At 38.8% G+C, this 19,107-nt stretch overlaps 1 protein-coding gene across 1 annotated transcript in view; it reads left to right on the top strand.

Annotated features, from left to right (window-relative positions):
* Nucleotides 1-19,107, top strand: part of LOC140830745 (uncharacterized) — a 52,203-nt gene that overhangs the window by 3,747 nt on the left and 29,349 nt on the right. The window contains exons 2-3 of the mRNA XM_073194212.1: nucleotides 41-975; nucleotides 2,149-2,265. Coding sequence (XP_073050313.1) covers nucleotides 49-975; nucleotides 2,149-2,265 — 1,044 coding nt within the window. The 5' untranslated portion in view covers nucleotides 41-48. The remainder of the gene's footprint in view (nucleotides 1-40; nucleotides 976-2,148; nucleotides 2,266-19,107) is intronic.

A 19,107-nucleotide genomic window follows, 5' to 3' on the forward strand; every position in this document is an offset into this window, starting at 1 on the left:
TGAGCGAAGCATTTATACATAATCTGCTTTGGATCCACAGAGTTGGCAATGGTGCGTGCCAAGAGAATTACCAGAAGCTCTGATAAAGCTCGTAAGGAGCATGAAGCTTCTGAAAATGCAGTAGCTCAGTCAAAGACTTCTGATCTTGTGCAAGTGGATGTGGAACCACCCAAGGCTGCAGTTCAAGGTGAAGATAAAATAGAAATATCACTTGACCAGGCAGAAAGTGGAAAAGATGAAGAAACTCACAATTTAGAAATAAAAAATGCAATTACGGTGGACAATGATGAAAATGAGACGATGACAGAAATAAATGATGATAATTCGGCTGAAGAGGACCTAAATGGTTCTGAAGATGATGAAATTTATTCTGAAGAAAGCGTGTGGGAAGATGAGGAAGAAAATCTTGAAGAAGTCAATGAAGAAGATACAGTTGACAAAGATGAGAATAATGTCGAGTTACAAACAGGAGAAGATGAGTCAATAGAAGATCATGTGGAAACAGAAGATGAAGTTAAGAAAAAAGAAAATGCAGAAGAAGAAAAAGAAATAACAAATGGTGATGGAGGAAGCACCCAAGAGCCTGTTACTGAGAAAGTGAAAGCAGGTTTGAAAGAGGAGGTGGATAAATCCACCGGAAGGATTAAAAAGAAGGCCCAACCAGCGAGCTCAAGGAAATTGAAATCTACCGACGAACATAAGCCAGAATCATCACGCAAGAGAAAGGCTAAAGAGCGAGTTGAGAGCATGGGAATGATTTTCATGTGCAGTTCTTCAACAAAGGAAGACTGTTTCCGATACAGGGTTTTTGGGTTGCCGGCAAGCAAGAAAGATACTGTGGAAAAGATTTATCCTGGGATGAGACTATTTCTGTATGATGTCGATCTGAAATTGTTGAATGGCATCTATAAATCTGCTGGACCTGGTGGTTATAACATTGAACCAAAGGCCTTCAAATCCCAGTTTCCATCTCAGGTTCGTGTGTCGTGTGTACGATATATGCTATGCATACATTTCTTATACTGCTCAATCTGTACTCGATAATGAGAACTTTCTGCGAGATGATATAGGCGCCACTATGGGCAGATTGGTAAATTCTATGCAGGGAAAGATGTTAAGAAGTGTTAACTTCAGTTCATCATTGTTAACTTGGTAAACTGTCTTTATTCTGCTTTAGGCAAGGGATTAAACAAACTAAATTGAGCCTGATGCTATTTACTTTTTCATGGATTTAAGTCATTGATTGTGACTTAGGTATTTTATCTTTTGGTTTTAGAATTGAGGTTGAGAATAATATGGTTGATCACGTCATTCAGTATTTCAGTCGCAAGCTAAAAGCCAATCTGGCAAGGGTTCAAAGCATATTTTGATTTCTCAGACAAAATTGGGAAAACCTTTTTGCCTCAGATCAAATTGGGCAAAAACTATCAAAAAGTGGAAAGAGCATCAATCTCATTCTACTTTGAGCAGCAGCTCAAGTTATGAGTCCTCGAGGAGAACTTATCTCTTGGATGTCTTAGAAGGACTAAAAGTCTAAAAGTATGAGCTGTTAGGAGAAGTGCAGATCCACTGAAAAAATATTAGAAGTAGTTGTACAGCGTTTGATTTTTTGCGAATGAAGGCCATAAACCACCAAACGATGCTGATTGTAGAATAATTGCTTGTACAAGAAGAATGTGTCAACTGTATATTTAGGATAGTCCCATGGGCATGGGAAATTGTCTCGTAAACTAGAATGCGTTAATTCCTCAATATTCACAAGCTCATTACATGACTTGTATAATTTAAATATATTCTAAAGTTTACAAGCGACATTGTTTTTCTCTCATTGCTGGACAACTATGCCCCCAAAGAGGGGTAAAGAAATACTGTAATCAAACTTTAGAGTGGCTAATTAGCTTTATTTGAATATTTATTTTATACTTCTCTCTTTTATCATTTTTATGAAAATGAGATTATTGTAACTGGGCTAAGATTTTGAATTGTGGTGTTGGTCAAGTTCGATGGTTCTCATCAGTGAAAAGATAATATCATATTTTTAGTTGTGATTTTTTTCCAAGTGCTTTGTCCTATGCGTTCAGGAAGTCAAATAAATACTGCCGGTGTGCTGAACCTCGAGTTTTGATTTGAAGGCAGTTATTGTTTCAGGTTCGATTCAGAGTTTTGAAAGATTGTTTGCCTATAGCGGAGGAGAAGTTCAAGAAGGTTATCAAGGATAACTACTTTTCAAAGAATAAGTTCGATTGCAAACTGACTTCAGTACAGGTATCTTGGCAAAACCTCCTTGGCTGAATATATGTTCTCAAATCTCAAGGACTAGTCTGGTAGCATGATAGTAGGAATGACGATTCTGACATTTTTCATTTTGATTTATCATCTTTGTTGTATTCAATATTTCTTTTTTCCAGGTCAATAAATTGTGCAAACTTTTTCTGGCTAAGAGCATAGGACAGCACCTAGCAAAGTCAGGCAGGATTCGTAAAGCAGAGAACCACACAACCGTACGTAGAGGCAGACTTGGGAGACGTAGAGCAGAAGAGGACAGGCTCCATTCAGTGAGGGAGGAGCGCAGGTATCATGACCGTTCTCACAAGCGCCAAAGGAGGATCCCAGTTTCACCAGTGCGGGAACCACTGCCTTTACGGGTTCCCTCACCTCTACCTTCTTCTGTTCGTTTATATGCTCATGATAGGACTTTGGAAGAGGATCCTTACAGGAAATATCCATATTTAGAAATTCGTGATCCTTATCAGGATGGGCTGCTTTTAAGCCATGGCGATCCTTACAGAGATCGACGAGATCCACCCACAGAACGACGTGATTCTTTCAGAGATGGGCGAGATCCATCCATAGAACGACGTGATTCCTACAGAGTTGGGCGAAGTGATTTTTATGGGGTTAGGAGAGATCCACCTACAGAACGTCATGATCCTTATAGAGATGGGCGAGATATACAGCTAGGGCGTCCATCTCCTTACAGAGATGGACAGAGAGTGTACATAGATCGTCATGATCCTTACAATGACAAGCAAGATTCATATTTTCTGCGCCGTAGTCCTCCCAGAGCCATCCCTCAATCTGACCCTTATATCACTTACAGGAGGGATCCTTTATCAGACCGTCATGATGTTTATAGAGATGATCGCTTGGTTGAGACCCGCGAATCTTATGGGCGAAAGTTACTGCTGGACCACCGTGACCTTCCACCACATTTAGAATCTAGGCGGCTCGATGACATCAGCATTAGGGATTCACATGTTTCGTACCGAGCACGTCCAGCATACATGGAACCTACGTATTCTGTAGAATATCCTTCTGGGGCAGGGTTGGAGCGCGACCTTCGTCCTTTAGGTCCATCTAAGGATCATTCTGCTAGGGGCCAATTATCTGGGTTCTACTCGACTCGCCTGATTTAAGAAAGAACTTTATGGTGAGCACGTAAGGAAGCTGTTTCAGTAGACTTCGGCTTGTAATGTCTTTACGTTGCTTTTCTGGTTAATTTAGTACTTCTGTGTTGGTTTGATTGATGTTGTCAACGCTCCTTTAACTTTCCCTAATAAATTCCGTATCCTGAAACTTAGTTCGAACAAATATATGATAACTTATTGTTAATTGGAACTACATCGGAGCAAATGTGATAATTTATGAGGCATTTCAACTGTAATACTTTATGTACTAATTTTTGTTTCTGAGCTCTACATGTTTAGTCTATTGTGAACCATTTAATCATTTTGGTTCGCAATCAGTAGTTCGGCTGTTATATTTGACCATTCAATTTCGGCTTAGTTAGCTTTGAATCTCGTCGGATTACCATTTCATGTTGCCAGCATGTGGCAATCTACTCTGTTGGAAGTAGATCATCCTGTAGGCAATAAACGGCCTCCACTGCAAAATATGTGTTAGGCAAAAGGACCAATCTTACCTTATGGTATCTGGGAATTTCGATTCCACAGGTGGGACGACCAGCATTGACAACGTCAATTGATTTAGGGCGATGAGATCCAGGCATCATCATCTTGGAATTTCCCCGCGGTGACGTCGAATCTCCCTGTTGCATTCTGAGTATCCCAATGAATTTGAATTAAACATGTGTTTTTGTCACACTGAAGTCATCATCAATGTACGAAGGATTTAAACATTAGCTCAGGTCGTAAGAATCTCTCTATTTTGTGCCTTATGAGCGTTCCATGTCATTGAATGATTTGACTGGAATATACATGAAGAACTCAAATATTCTAAAATTAAATATTTATTATTTCATTAGGAATTATGGGGTAAGCACATAAAATAGTAAATACCAAGGTTCCTTGAGTGGTTTAGCACTAGCTTGAATGTAAATTGAAGAAGTTTTACTATACTTTTCAATAAATCATGTCAATCTATAAATAAAATTTACACATGCATATAGCAAATTTAAGCATGAATTTTAAAGTCCTCAAAACTTAAAATGTTCAAAATCACAAATATTAATAGTTCAAGTTTTTGGAGTTCTGTCTTTTTGGTGAAGATTGAATGAAGGTGATGCCGCATTAGGTTTTTTTGGGTAAAAAAATGTTATACTATTAAATTTTAATGTTAAAAAAAGTCAAAATAGAACAAACTGTTTCACGTTAAAATTGGCAGTTTTTCGTCATTCTTTCGAAAAATTATTTAATATTAAAAATAAAAATGTAGTATGAAACATGTTGTGAAAAAGTAAAAATTTATGGTAAAAAGTAAAAATCTCAAACTCTCAAAATTTACCAAACTACACACTTTATAATATTTTTCTCCCTACTCAATTGTGATTTTCTTCACAAACGAGAGATCTATTTATAGGAAATCTTTACAAATAATCCAAAAATAAAATACATCATTACCTACATCATCACACACTAATTTTCAATATTTACAACTCTTATTTTCAACATTCAAATATTCAACATTCAAATATTCAATACACACATTTTAAATATATTTTTCAACAAAACAAACAATTATTCCCCACTCTTTCCAAAATCCTAGTATGCTTCACACATAATCTTGTTTTTTCTTGTTTGTTAAACACCGACAAAAATGCAATCATTGTTTACACAAACTCAACAATTCGTATCATAAGCTCCAATGATTCTTCTCAAAGTCACGACATTGATCTATTACGAAAATACGGATCAGTATAAAGTTCAAGTCACTAAAAAATTCATATTTTAACTGGTGTACAAATTTGTTTGAATGTTCCAAGCTTAATGATAGAAATTAAGTAAAAGAAAAGACAAAAAAACTCGTCCGAACATAATGGAAAGAAACATGTGCCTAAAAATATGTATGAGAATTTACCATGTCGCAGAAGAGGCGTTGATGAGCCTAAATTTGGCTCCTCAACGCCCCGTAAATGGCATGGACGTTTCCAGGCCGTAGGGGAGGCACCTGTGATGCAAGTGAGGAGCCTAAGCGCCTCCTTATGCACAAGATAGGCGAGGGAGATGTGCCTGAAGTGTTGTTTGACAGAAAGTCACAAGTTTTCATGATATTGTAAATCCAAATGGTGTCTTTTGAAATCTTTAATCTAAATTTTGAGTGTACGAACGCTCCAATTGGTGAAACATGTCCCTACAAATTGATAACATTAAATAGAGCTTAAAATATAATTTGAATCAATCTTTGAATCAAAATTCTGAATTCATTCATCATGTCTACATCTCTTTCTTCTTAAAAGCAAGAGAGTTTATAACCATTTATGGTTGTTGTACTTGTAATTTATTGTGTTGTTATTACAAGAGAAGTATTTTTTATCTTGAGAGAATATTGTCCATCGGCCATCCACAAAATTTAAGAACTTATTGCTGCAATAGGCCATCAACTTATTTCTGAAACTTTAATGAGAAACCGACCATCTTCTAAATTTCAGAAAATTTTCTTTAGATTTTGGTGAAAGATCTTGAAGATGGCAATGATCAGAAGTAAAATTTGGGGCCAATATTGAATATTATGTCCTTAAGAAGTTTTGCTCGGCACTGGTGCTTCGGTGATTGACGATCTTCTCATAAGAAACAACTTCTTTTATGATTATCAGCATAGTCGATTTCACAAGTTTTATACCATAAAATGGTATAAACTCTCTTTGATTTTGGAAGGAAGAAGTGCAGACAAGATAAATGCAAATGTGTATTCAAAAAGTTCATAATTGAATTAATATAATGACTTTTGATAATGTATTTAATGTTATCAATACGTAGGGACATGTTTCATCATTTGGAGTGTCCCTTCATCCAAAAATCAGATGAAAGACTTCAAAGGACACTATTTGGATGCAATGGATCATGAAAATTCTCATATGCTGTCAAAATACACTTCAGGCGCCTAGGCGAAACTTTTCGGGCACCTGAGAACCTCGCTCTCGCCCGAGCTGAACGCAAGGAGGGGCTATGCCTCTTTTGTGCCACAAGCAAGGCGCTCAGGAGCCCCATGCGACCTGGAATTTTCCATGCCTCACCCAGCGCCTTTTTTAGATGCCTAAGCACTTGCACTGCTGCCTGGAAAAATCTCAGGTAGCTTTTAGGCGCAAGTGTGAATCTGTTTTTAATCGAACGAGTTCATCTTTCCTCCACTTACTTTCCATTCATTCAGGTTAAAACATTCCAATATGTGTAGGGGTTTTTGTCAGTTTCTATCTTTGGGTGCTCGATCATCTTACCTCGGGCAACATCTATGAAGAGACAAAGACTCCTAGCTCTGGAAATCGACACTACCTCTACCCCTATTTTTCCGAGCATCATCATATATTATTTCTCAATGGTAACTATCGCATCAGCTTTCCAACGCGTATCACAGCAAGACAGTTTGTTCAAGAGAGGTGGAGCAAACCTCCAGTGGGACATATGAAATGCAATGTCGATGCAACAATATTTTCAAATCCTCCTCATGCTGGCTATGTGAGAACCTGAAATTCCAGCAGTAGCAGCAGCTGGCCAATTTCAACAGAAGACAACAATTCCAGCAGCAACTCATATTTCAGAAGATGATAAAATCCAGCAGACCGAATCCAGCAGCAGAAGATCGAATTACAGCAGACAATTACTGATTCAGCTATTGAGTTGTAACTGAAGCATTTATCACGGAATAAAGGTTGTTAATGACAGATTATGGCCATTAAATGGGAAGCTAACAGTCAGAATATGTGCATATAAATAGCACCCTCAACCTCTGAATTGGTGTTACACAAATCTTGAATTATCACTTGAAATATTTGAGATAAGAGAGTGCTTATTTTCGGGCAGTAGAAAGCAGTAGCGAGAGCATGCCTATTTCCAGAATTCAACCGAAACTCTCCAGCAAATTACTGTAAGTGGACTTATGTATAAATACCTTGAAATCAGTTTGTTAAGATCTGTTTTAAAGCATAGTTTATGTATGTTTGATTTCTGATATGTGTTTCGAAGCACTGAAATTCCCTAATGAACTAATGGTTGGAAGATATATTCTAAACATTTCTGAATTCTGATTCTGATTCTGATTCTAGCCTCACCCCTTAGAGGAGAGAACATATAGGGTACTGATATCAGTTTAGCCATGAAATTCACTAACGTGTTCAGTGCTTACTAATTCTGATTTCTGTTCTGAAACCTGTAAATTCTGAATTCTGATTTCTGTTATGAAATACGAGTTTTCTGTATATTACTGTATTACGGTTTTTGTATTAAAATGATTTTCGAAAACTGGGAGTTATTCCCGCCCCTGCTTACTGAGTGACAATCATATCACTCACTCACCAAACTCATCTCAGATAAGAACGAGGAAGAGTTGATAGAAGAAGAGGAGCAACGCCAGTTTTGGGGCTGGTGATAAAGATCGTTGTTCTTAGTTCTGATTTATGTTTTATATTCCTCTGCATCTGTTCAGACATTGTAATTTTATGGTTTTACAATTCCGCTGTAAAACATTTGTCATTGAGTTGTAACAGACAATGATTATTATGAATAAAAGACTGGTTTCTGAAATTTTGTACTTCTGGGGCTTGTTGTTTTCGAATGAATATTGGAGAGCAACGCCGGTGTCAACTAACCCCCGTCCCGGGGCGTGACATTGAAGTGGTATCAGAGCAGAACCGGGTTTCATAATCTGGGGAGGAGGAACTAGAAATAATAAGTTCTTATAGACTTCTGAAAATAAGTCCTGAAAGTTACTGAAATAAGCTACTGTAATAGACTACTGAAAGGATAGACTAACTACGTACAGTTAGGAAAATCAGTAGAGAAGTAAATCAGAATACAGTAGCCGAAACCAGAACCAGTAGATGGAAACCAGTAGCCGAAACCAGAACCAGTAGATGGAAACCAGTAGATCTGAATGCAGAAGACTGAGTCAGTAGACTCGGAATGCAGCAGACAATGCTGGAAAAGCAGCAGACTGATTACAGAAGCATCAGAGTTGCAGTAGAAAGTGTATTCCAGCAAGTAAATGCACTAGACCTTGCAAATGACATAGAAGTTGAGGTGTTTTTCGCGCAAACTTCAAACGGCCATAACTTTTGATCCAGGAGGAATTTTTACTATTAAAAGTAGGCGTTGGAAAGCTCTCGACGAGGAGAACCTAACCTAGAACAACTTATCAATCTAGCACCGCCGACGAACCCCAAAATCCATCGTTTAGATAGTGATATCATCATTTCCGTAAAATTTTCCAAAATTTTGAAACTTTGAGGAATTTTCATTTTCAAATGGCTTAGTATTTTTGCACCAAACTTGGCACCATTCATGTTCTTGATGTCAAGGATTTTTAGTAAAATTTTCACGTAATTCTGAGATAAAAAATTTTTGAGCTATTTCTGCTGTTAATTGTATAGGCAGTACTGATTCTGTTCATTCCAGTATTTGTCTATAACTCGACCTATATTCTTGAGATCATTTCTGAACCTTTACGCTTATGTTTTTGGATGTAGGATATGGCGGACCAAAGTAGCTACATTAAGAGCTTAGAGAGGAAGCTAGAAAAACTAAAAGGGAATAACTACTGCCAAAGTTGGACAAAGATGAGTTTGAGCGTCAAGCAGAACATTTGAGGTGTGATGTTCAACGTTATGCTCATTATATGCATGAGGCAGAAGAGAGGAGTAGGAAGGCTCAAGAAGAGTTTGAAACCTCCCAAGAGACTGTGGTAGAATTCATCGAGTTACGTGATACACTACTTGAGAAGATCCAAATACTCAAGGATCAGAATCACCAACTCGTGCACCAGCATAATCAGTATAGTGAACAGACTGATGCACATATTCATGAGTTTCAGAGTACTGTTGAAGTTCTTAGTGACCAGAATGTAGTTCTGCATGGCCATATTGAACATCTACAAGCAGTAATAGCCAACCAAGATGAACCTGAAGAGGAACCAGAACAGGAAGAAGAAATTGAAGAGGATCCTATGGAGTTGGGATTAGGAGAAGTGATAGATTAGACATTCAGTAGTAGTTCTTTGTATTACCATGTGTTCCATTTGCATTCATGTTCTCAATTTCGATGTTTCGTTGTAATTGCACTTCTTGAGGAATCAATAAAATTTATTTCAATCCATTGGTTTCATATTTAAACTTTGAGCAATTACTCTATCATCGTGCTTCATTTGTTTAGTCTCTATTCTGCCATCAACCTTAGAACTTTCTTAATTGTAGGAAATGGACGGACGACCAGTTAGAAACAATCGCAATCCTCGCTACGACAACCGCAATAATAACCGAAATGATGAGGATGCTCAACAACAACCACCACAACCACCACCAGCAGTTGGCCTCAGTCAGGTAGACTTGATGGCTATAGCCATGATTGTGGCAACCACGCTACAAGGGTTAGTGAACCCTAATGCTAACCAGCCACCGCCACCACCTCCAGCTCAGAATGGGACTAAGCAGCACTATGAGGCTCTCCGAAGAGCAAGAGTCCCTAACTTCGATGGAAGCACCAATCCAGAGATCGGACAGAATTGGATGAAAGAGGTGGAAAATCATCTTCGACTACTTGAGGTTCCCCAAAGGATCAGAGTAGAGGTGATTACACCTTTTCTTGTGGATAAAGCTGCCAAATGGTGGGAAGGAGTCTCACCAGCTATGTTAGAGGCGGGACCTATCACTTGGCAAAGGTTCCGAGAGGCATTCCTGAGGCAGTACTTTCCAACAGCAGTCCGAGTGCAGAAGCTGTCAGAATTTGAAAGCTTGGTTCAAGAACCAAACATGACAGTGGTGGAGTATTCATCCAAGTTCCACTCGTTGGGAACTTACTCCCCAACCATCATGGGAGACGAAGCCTTGAAGATGCATCGCTTCAAGAAGGGATTGAACAGCCGTATTCAATCTGCCCTCGCCGTTATCGAGCCCAATAGTTTTGATGAATTGATGGGAGCCGCCATCAGGGCTGAAAATGATATTAAGGGGCGTGAAGGCGAGAACAAACTCAAACGTCCTCAACCAAGCCAGTACCAATCGGGCCAGTAATTCAAGAGGCCTAGGATTTCAAGCAACCAATTTAGTGCTCCATCCAAAGGAACCACTTCTTCTCAATCAAACAAAGAAGGAGTCAAGTGCCAAACTTGCGGATTCACACACACTGGTGAATGTCGTAGGAATTCTGGAGCTTGTTTCCGTTGTGGGAAGATGGACCATCGCATTGCTCAATGTCCTATTCCAGATCCAAGGAATGGTCCAGCAGGTGGAACAACTCCAAATAAGCCTAAGGAGAACAAGCCCAATGCTCGAATCTATGCTATCACTCAAGAATAGGCGGACAACTCAAATGATGTAGTAGCCGGTATCATTCTAATCAATAATATACCTGCTTATGTGTTATTTGATTGTGGTACTACGCATTCATTCATGTCTAAGAGATTTGCCAAGAAGCTAGGAGCTAAGCCTGATAACTTAGAAGAACCATATAGAGTTGCAACCCTTGCAAATCGAATTTTAGAAACTCGCACTCTATATCGGAATATTGGTGTTCTCATAGAAGATCAGAATTTCAAGACAAACCTGATTCAACTAAACATGGTGGAGTTCGACGTAATTCTTGGAATGGATTGGTTAGCCAAGAATCATGCCTTAGTAGACTGTCATGGAAAGACGGTAACCATCCAAACTCCACATCAAGAGAAACTTTTATTTCATGGCAAGACCAAAGAACGAAAGACTCTTCTTTCTGCTTCTCAAACTTGGAAAGCCATGAAAAGTGGGGAAGAAGTTTACCTAGCCATGTTAAGCGAGGTAAAAGAAGGAACCACACTGACACTAGAAGAGATTCCGGTAGTACAAGAGTTTCCGGATGTCTTTCCTGAAGAACTCCCAGGCAAACTTCCCGATCGTGAAGTAGAATTTGAGATTAACTTAGTGCCCAATGCTACACCAATCTCAAAAGCACCATACCGAATGGCTCCAGCAGAGCTGAAAGAACTCAAAGAGCAACTCCAAGAGTTGTTGGACAAGAAGAAAATTCGACCAAGCGCATCTCCGTGGGGAGCTCCTATCCTATTTGTAAAGAAGAAGGATGGAAGCATGAGGATGCGTATCGATTACAGAGAGCTGAACAAGATCACAATCAAAAACAAGTATTCGCTTCCAAGGATAGATGACTTGTTTGACCAACTCAAAGGAGCCTCAGTCTTTTCCAAGCTCGACTTAAGGTCAGGCTACCACCAACTCAAGGTCAAGACGGACGATATTCCGAAGACAGCCTTCAGAACAAGGTATGGGCACTATGAGTTCACAGTGATGCCGTTCGGGTTAACAAATGCTCCGGCAGTATTCATGGATCTCATGAACAGAGTGTTCAAGCCATTTCTAGACAAGTTTGTTGTGGTATTCATCGACGATATTCTAGTATATTCATCAAGTGAAGAAGACCAAAAAGAACATCTTCGTCTCACCCTCCAGAAGCTGAGAGAAAAGGAACTATACGCCAAGTTCAAGAAATGCGAATTCTGGCTAGAGAGCGTCGCATTCTTGGGACACATAATATCAGCAGCGGGAGTCTCTGTGGATCCAAAGAAAGTTGAGGCAATCTCAGATTGGCCCAGACCAAAGAATGCGACCGAAATTCGAAGTTTCTTGGGACTAGCATGATATTACCGAAAATTTGTTGAAGGTTTCTCTTCAATAGCAATACCTCTCACCAAACTCACACAGAAGAACTCTAAATGTCAATGGAGTGAAGATTGTGAGAGAAGCTTCGAGACTTTGAAGAAGAAGCTTACATCCACGCCAGTATTAGTATTGCCAACTGAAGGCAAAGACTTCACCATCTACAGTGATGCATCTAAAGGAGGTTTAGGATGTGTACTCATGCAAGAGGGAAGGGTGATTGCATACGCGTCAAGACAGTTGAAGCCGTATGAACAGAATTACCCAACACATGACCTTGAATTAGCTGCAGTGGTGTTCGCACTAAAGATTTGGAGACACTATTTATATGGTGTTAGGTGTGAGATTTTCACCGATCACCAAAGCCTCAAGTACTTGTTCACTCAGAAAGAGTTAAACATGAGGCAGAGACGATGGATTGAACTCTTGAAGGACTACGACTTGACGATAAGCTACCACCCACGCAAAGCAAACAAGGTAGCCGATGCTTTGAGTCGGAAGGATATGAACAAAGTAATCCTAGCGTCACTCTCAGCACAACCATGCCTTCGAGATGCCATCAAAATGAGTCAAGATAGAGATTTAGCTTTAGTGAAGCTGAAAGAGCAAGCTAAAGAAGGGAAATCACCAGAATTCGAGACGGATAACAAAGGAATATTGTGGATGCAAGGACGATTGTGCGTACCAGACATTGATGACCTTCGAAAAGAAGCAATGTCTGAAGCACATAAGTAAAATTTTCAGTACATCCTGGCAGTACCAAGATGTACAGAGACATGAAGAAGAATTTCTGGTGGAATGGAATGAAAAAGGATGTTGCGACATTTGTTTCCAAGTGTCACGTGTGCCAACAAGTCAAAGCAGAACATCAGAGACCTGGTGGACTTCTTCAACCATTAGAAATCCCCGAATGGAAATGGGAAAATATTTCTATGGATTTTGTAGTAGGTTTACCCAAGTCGAGACAAAGTTATGACGGCATCTGGGTAGTCGTAGATAGACTCACGAAATCAGCGCATTTCTTACCTGTCCGCATGAATTATAATTTGGACAAGCTAGCCACCTTGTACATGAATGAGATCGTGCGATTACATGGAGTACCGGCTAGCATACTATCAGACAGAGACCCTAGGTTTACATCTCGATTTTTGAAGAGCTTTCAACAAGCTATGGGGACAAAGGTTACTCTTAGAACGGCCTACCATCCTCAGACCGATGGCCAAACAAAGAGAAAAATTCAAACTCTTGAGGATATGCTGAGAGCTTGTGCTCTAGACTTCAGTGGTAATTGGAGCGAACATCTGCCCCTAATCGAGTTCGCATACAATAATAGTTACCACAGTAGTATTGGAATGGCACCATACGAAGCTCTGTATGGACGAAAATGTCGATCACCACTGTATTGGGATGAAGTAGGGGAAAAAGCCATCGTTGGACCCGAACTGATCCAAGAAACAGTGGATAAAGTTGCTTTGATCAGAGAGCGATTAAAGGCTGCACAAGATCGACAGAAAAGCTGGGCTGACATGAAAAGAAGACCCGTGGAATTTGAAGTTGGAGAGAAGGCATATGTCAAAGTGTCACCCATGAAGGGTGTATTTCGATTCAATAAGGCTGGGAAACTTAATCCTAGATACGTCGGACCATTTGAGATTCTTGAGAAAGTGGGAACACTTGCTTACAAATTAGCACTTCCACCCGATATGTCAAGGATCCACAATGTTTTTCACGTATCGCAGCTGAGAAGATATAGCTCTGATCCAAGTCATATTCTCGAGGCCGGACCACTTCTGGTTGAGAGCAATCTAAATGAAGAGTTGAAGTATGAAGAAATTCCGATTCGAATTGTGGATTTCAAAGACCAAGTACTGAGGCGACAAACTATTCCATATGTCAAAGTACAATGGTCCAACCACAACGAAAGAGAAGCCACTTGGGAGTTGGAAGAAAAGATGCGAACACAATATCCTTATCTCTTAGAGAATCATGTTTAGTCAAGTTTCGAGGACGAAACTTCTTATAAGGAGGGAGGGATGTGAGAACCTGAAATTCCAGCAGTAGCAGCAGCTGGCCAATCTCAACAGAAGCCAACAATTCCAGCAGCAACTCATATTTCAGAAGATGATAAAATCCAGCAGACCGAATCCAGCAGACAAATCCAGCAGCAGAAGAGCGAATTCCAGCAGACAGTTACTGATTCAGCTATTGAGTTGTAACTGAAGCATTTATCACGGAATAAAGGGTGTTAATGGCAGATCATGGCCATTAAATGGGAAGCTAACAGTCAGAATATGTGCCTATAAATAGCACCCTCAACCTCTGAATTGGTGTTACACAAATCTTGAATTATCACTTGAAATATTTGAGATAAGAGAGTGCTTATTTTCGGGCAGTAGAAAGCAGTAGCGAGAGCAAGCCTATTTCCAGAATTCAACCAAAACTCTCCAGCAAATTACTGTAAGCGGGCTTATGTATAAATACCTTGAAATCAGTTTTTAAGATCTGTTTTAAAGCATAGTTTTTGTATGTTTGATTTCTGATATGCGTTTCGAAGCACTGAAACTCCCTAGTGAACTAATGGTAGGAATATATATTCTGAACATTTCTGAATTCTGATTCTGATTCTGATTCTGATTCTGGCCTCACCCCTTAGATGAGAGAACATATAGGGGACTGATATCAGTTTAGCCATGAAATTCACTAACGTGTTCAGTGCTTACTAATTCTAATTTCTGTTCTGAAACCTGTAAATTCTGAATTCTGATTTCTGTTATGAAATACGAGTTTTCTGTATATTACTGTATTACGGTTTCTGTATTAAAATGATTTTCGAAAACTGGGAGTTATTCCCGCCCCTGCTTACTGAGTGACAATCATATCACTCACTCACCAAACTCATCTCAGATAAGAACGAGGAAGAGTTGATAGAAGAAGAGGAGCAACATCAGTTTTGGGGCTGGTGATGATGATCGTTGTTCTTAGTTCTGATTTATGTTTTATATTCCGCTGCATCTGTTCAGACATTGTAATTTTATGGTTTTACATTTCCGCTGTAAAACATTTGTCATTGAGTTGTAACAGACAATGATTATTATGAATAAAAGACTAGTTTCTGAAATTATGTACTTCTGAGGCTTGTTGTTTTCGAATGAATATTTGAGAGCAACGCCGGTGTCAACTAACCCCCGTCCCGGGGCGTGACAGGCTATGGTTGTGTTCTCAAAGATTATGAAGATGTGTTGATAGCGGCAACATATGGTAGTAGCTTTGGACAACATTCTCCATCAGTAGTAGAGTAACAAGGAATCCTTGAAGCTCTAAGCTTTCTCAAAGGAATGCAAATTCAAAATATTATTGTAGAATCTTGTACCCAACTAGATATCCATGCTCTCCAGAATTCAAATTCAGATTCTTCGAGTTTTAATTTTACTGTTGATGATTGCAAAATCCTAGCTTCGGATTTCTGAACTCTAGTTTTGTTTTTGCTAAGAGATCCGCAAATCAGGCAGCTCATGTCTTGGACAAGACTACTGGTTCTATGGATGATCATGTAGGATGGTCATCTCACCATCATATTCTTATTTATGGTGTAATTGATTATGAATTATTGATTTAATAATATTACCGTTTTATTTTAAAAAATATCTATTCGTCGGATATCAACCCGTCGTAATAATATTACTGTTTTATTTTATGGTGTAATTGATTATGATATGATATGATGTCTGGATGTATAAGGTATGATTTTGGTGGGAAATTAACCGGATTGGGTTGGTTTCTATCCTGGTATGTGGGAGTTCAGGTGAAAAGTGACTGGGCTTGAAATACCTCACTTAAGTGAGTAGAGAACGTTAGTGGGTGCCGGAAGATTCTCCGGCGTAGCTATTCTGACGGTCAAGTCAGTACAAATGTTTTATCTTTGTACAATGAATATACACATTTATTGCAAGAATATCTGAAGGCATTAATATCAAGCAAACCTGATATTTATAGGAGAAAGATCAATGAAGACTTTGTTTTCAGTGTCCAGCTGCTACTCTTGGCGAGATGGTCGCTCATGCTCTGTTCACTGACACTATCAAGTCGTACAACTCATACTTACTTTAGCCTAGTCACATCACCCTTAAGTGTACTGAAAGACATCCCAATGATGATCAAGACATGGCGTCCCATACATGTGAGCTCAGAGATGACACATGTGCCAGGGTTCTCGGGTGGATAACCGCGACAGGTAACACTACCTTCTAGTTATACTAACTGATCTCTTACTACCCGAGCTGATCAGCTGAGAGCCCGGCTTCTTCCGAGCACTGGTGGGCTTGCTCAACCTTCCTAACTACCCAAAATCCGGACTAAAGATGACCCGAGTACCTCTTTGATGATCTGGATATCTCTGGAGTATGAGATTCCAACTAGTTGGATTGAAGATTGTCGGCCAGTCTCTTTTGTTTGGACATGTTGAATGAGTTTGGTAACATAATTTACCAACGTAATGTTTTATAACTGTGTTTTTTTGTTCTTACGCTAGCAAAATTAGGCTTAGACTTTCAGTCTTGGCTGTTTCAATGTAAAAGTGTCAACAAATGTCACCTGAATCAGACACATGTGGCCTATCCTTACCTAGGAGATTTATTTATGAATTTATTCAGTGCTAGGAACTAAGTTTATATAATTAATTTATCTTAAAGATAAGAAAAGAAAATATACTTTTGAAATTTACTTTCCGCACTTTATTCTCCCTCCATTGTTTATTTTCATTGTTTTTACTCATTTAGTTAATTTTTTACGTAATGTCTGAAATCCATGTGCTTAAAAATATTATATGTACTAAAATAATTTAAATAAATTATCTAAATAAATAATTTATATTCTTTTGAAGTAATTATATATTTATGTTCGAAATTTTATTATTTATTGAAATTAAGGATTTTCAAGCGAATATCCGATTTTTGACTGATGGAAGAAGACCGGGACGATTGTGGTAAAATATTTTAAAAAAATTAATTTTATTATTATCAAGAGGCTCAAAAATATTTTATTTAGGGGCGAAATTTTCTAAATTGTATAGATTTAGTATTTATTTGAAAGTTGATAATTATTTCATCCTAAAAATCGAATTTCAATAAAGTAGGGGAATTTTTGGAAATTTTCACCATAAATTCAAAAATTTTGATATTCTAAAATTATATGCAGAATTTATTAGGTTTAATGAGCCTAAATGACTAGAATTGAGATAATTAATTAAGGTTTATTTGTTCTAAGCTTAAAAGGACCCAAAACCCTAAGCTTAAAAAAAAACAACATAGGGTTCCTAGCAGTTACCGAGACCTAGCTGCACAAAAATCAATACAAAATGTAAATTTATAGTGAGGAATAGGAAAAGAGTCGTCTCTCGATCGTGCTCTTCACTCCTTTGTGCTGGTATTCGAGTTTCGAGTGTTTCTAACACAAAGGCACGTTCTAAACCGTTATTTTTACACCATTCAAATCATATTATATATGTTATTGATGTCTTGTATGAAAATTTATTTGTAGCCATGTTTTTTGGCAATGAATCTTAAAGAGTCCAAAAATCTAGAAATTTCAGCATGTTTCAAAATTTACTCCCTCATATTTTAAGTTATGTGATTTATAGGTTCATTTTATGAAAATGTTATCAACTGATGATTTGTACTACTCGATGTTACTTCGATTGGATAGTAAATTCAAAATTTTTGAGTAAAAATTGAAAGAGATATGATTTTTCTCGTAGAGCTACTCAATCTATGCAAAAATTTACGTGTCAACCCATCATCTGATGTTCTTTTGGTTACTATTATTTATAGGTTCGTTTTCTTGAACTGTTGTCAACTTAATATTTGTAGTACTCGATGCTTCTACGATTGGACAGTAAATTCGAAATTTTTGAGTGAGAAACGAAAGAGATATGGTTTTTCTCGTATAACTGCTCATTCTATGTGAAAATTTACGTGTTGATAAGTGCAAGATTTGCACTAAATTTACCTTTGAATCCATTTTGAATTATGCTTGTTTCGAACAGAATTACGCGTTTTTGGTTTGTTTATGTTATCATTTCAGGAATGGAGAAAATAGCGGACACGAAGCTAAGTGAACCAAGAAGTGCATTACCACGAGCACGCCATGGGACAGAAGTGCGCGCGCCATCGCGCCACTTCACGCGCACATACACTCAATCCTCGGACAGAGCCTCGCGCGCGCCCGCGCGAGATCACGCGCAGCCGCGCGCAAAGATGTGCAGGATGATCGATAGTGGCTGGCGCGCCACCGCGCCAGTTCATACGCACCCGCGCGTACAGACCCGAGAGCAACGCGCGCCAGCGCGACTTCATGCGCGACCGCGCGCATACATGCACGGGCAGATGAACAGCAACTCGCGCGCCACCGCGCGCGCGCCGCAACCAGAATAGTTATAAAAGCGCGATCGCTAGGTCAGAAAAAGGTGGCAGCTGTTTTGGTAGAGAAAACACCTCGGAGGGCTGGAGAAATCAAGAGACGAAGATCCGGAATGCGAAGATCGATCGCAGATACGAAGAACGACGGATCTGGACACAGAGACGACACTTCGGATTTGTCTTTTATCTTTCGTTTTTATATTTTCGTGTAACTCAATGTCTGAATCTTCAAACATGCATTGTGTTTATTTAGATTTCGTGATGAACTAAATTCCCATTCTAGAGAATGACGTAACTCTGTTGATACGATGATTTGACACCGTTATTTGTTTGATTGAATTCCGCTTTCGTTTAATTGTGTTCTCTGCGTTTACTGCACTGCAATTTACTGGCCATAAATTGTTTGTTGTTTGATTAATCTTATAACTCGGGAGAGGGACTAGGATTATAGATCATTAGAGACACATCGTTGAATGTTTATAGCGTTCGGAAGGAGTATAACTTTAGCGAGGCTTAGTAAGAACATTGTATGCGCTTATCTATGAAACGTAGATTCTAATTAGGAATAATTGAATCGAAGTTGATAGATACACTTTATTCGTC

The sequence above is a fragment of the Primulina eburnea genome, chromosome 4 (assembly GCF_022965805.1).
Source record: "Primulina eburnea isolate SZY01 chromosome 4, ASM2296580v1, whole genome shotgun sequence".
Taxonomy (NCBI): Eukaryota; Viridiplantae; Streptophyta; class Magnoliopsida; order Lamiales; family Gesneriaceae; genus Primulina; species Primulina eburnea.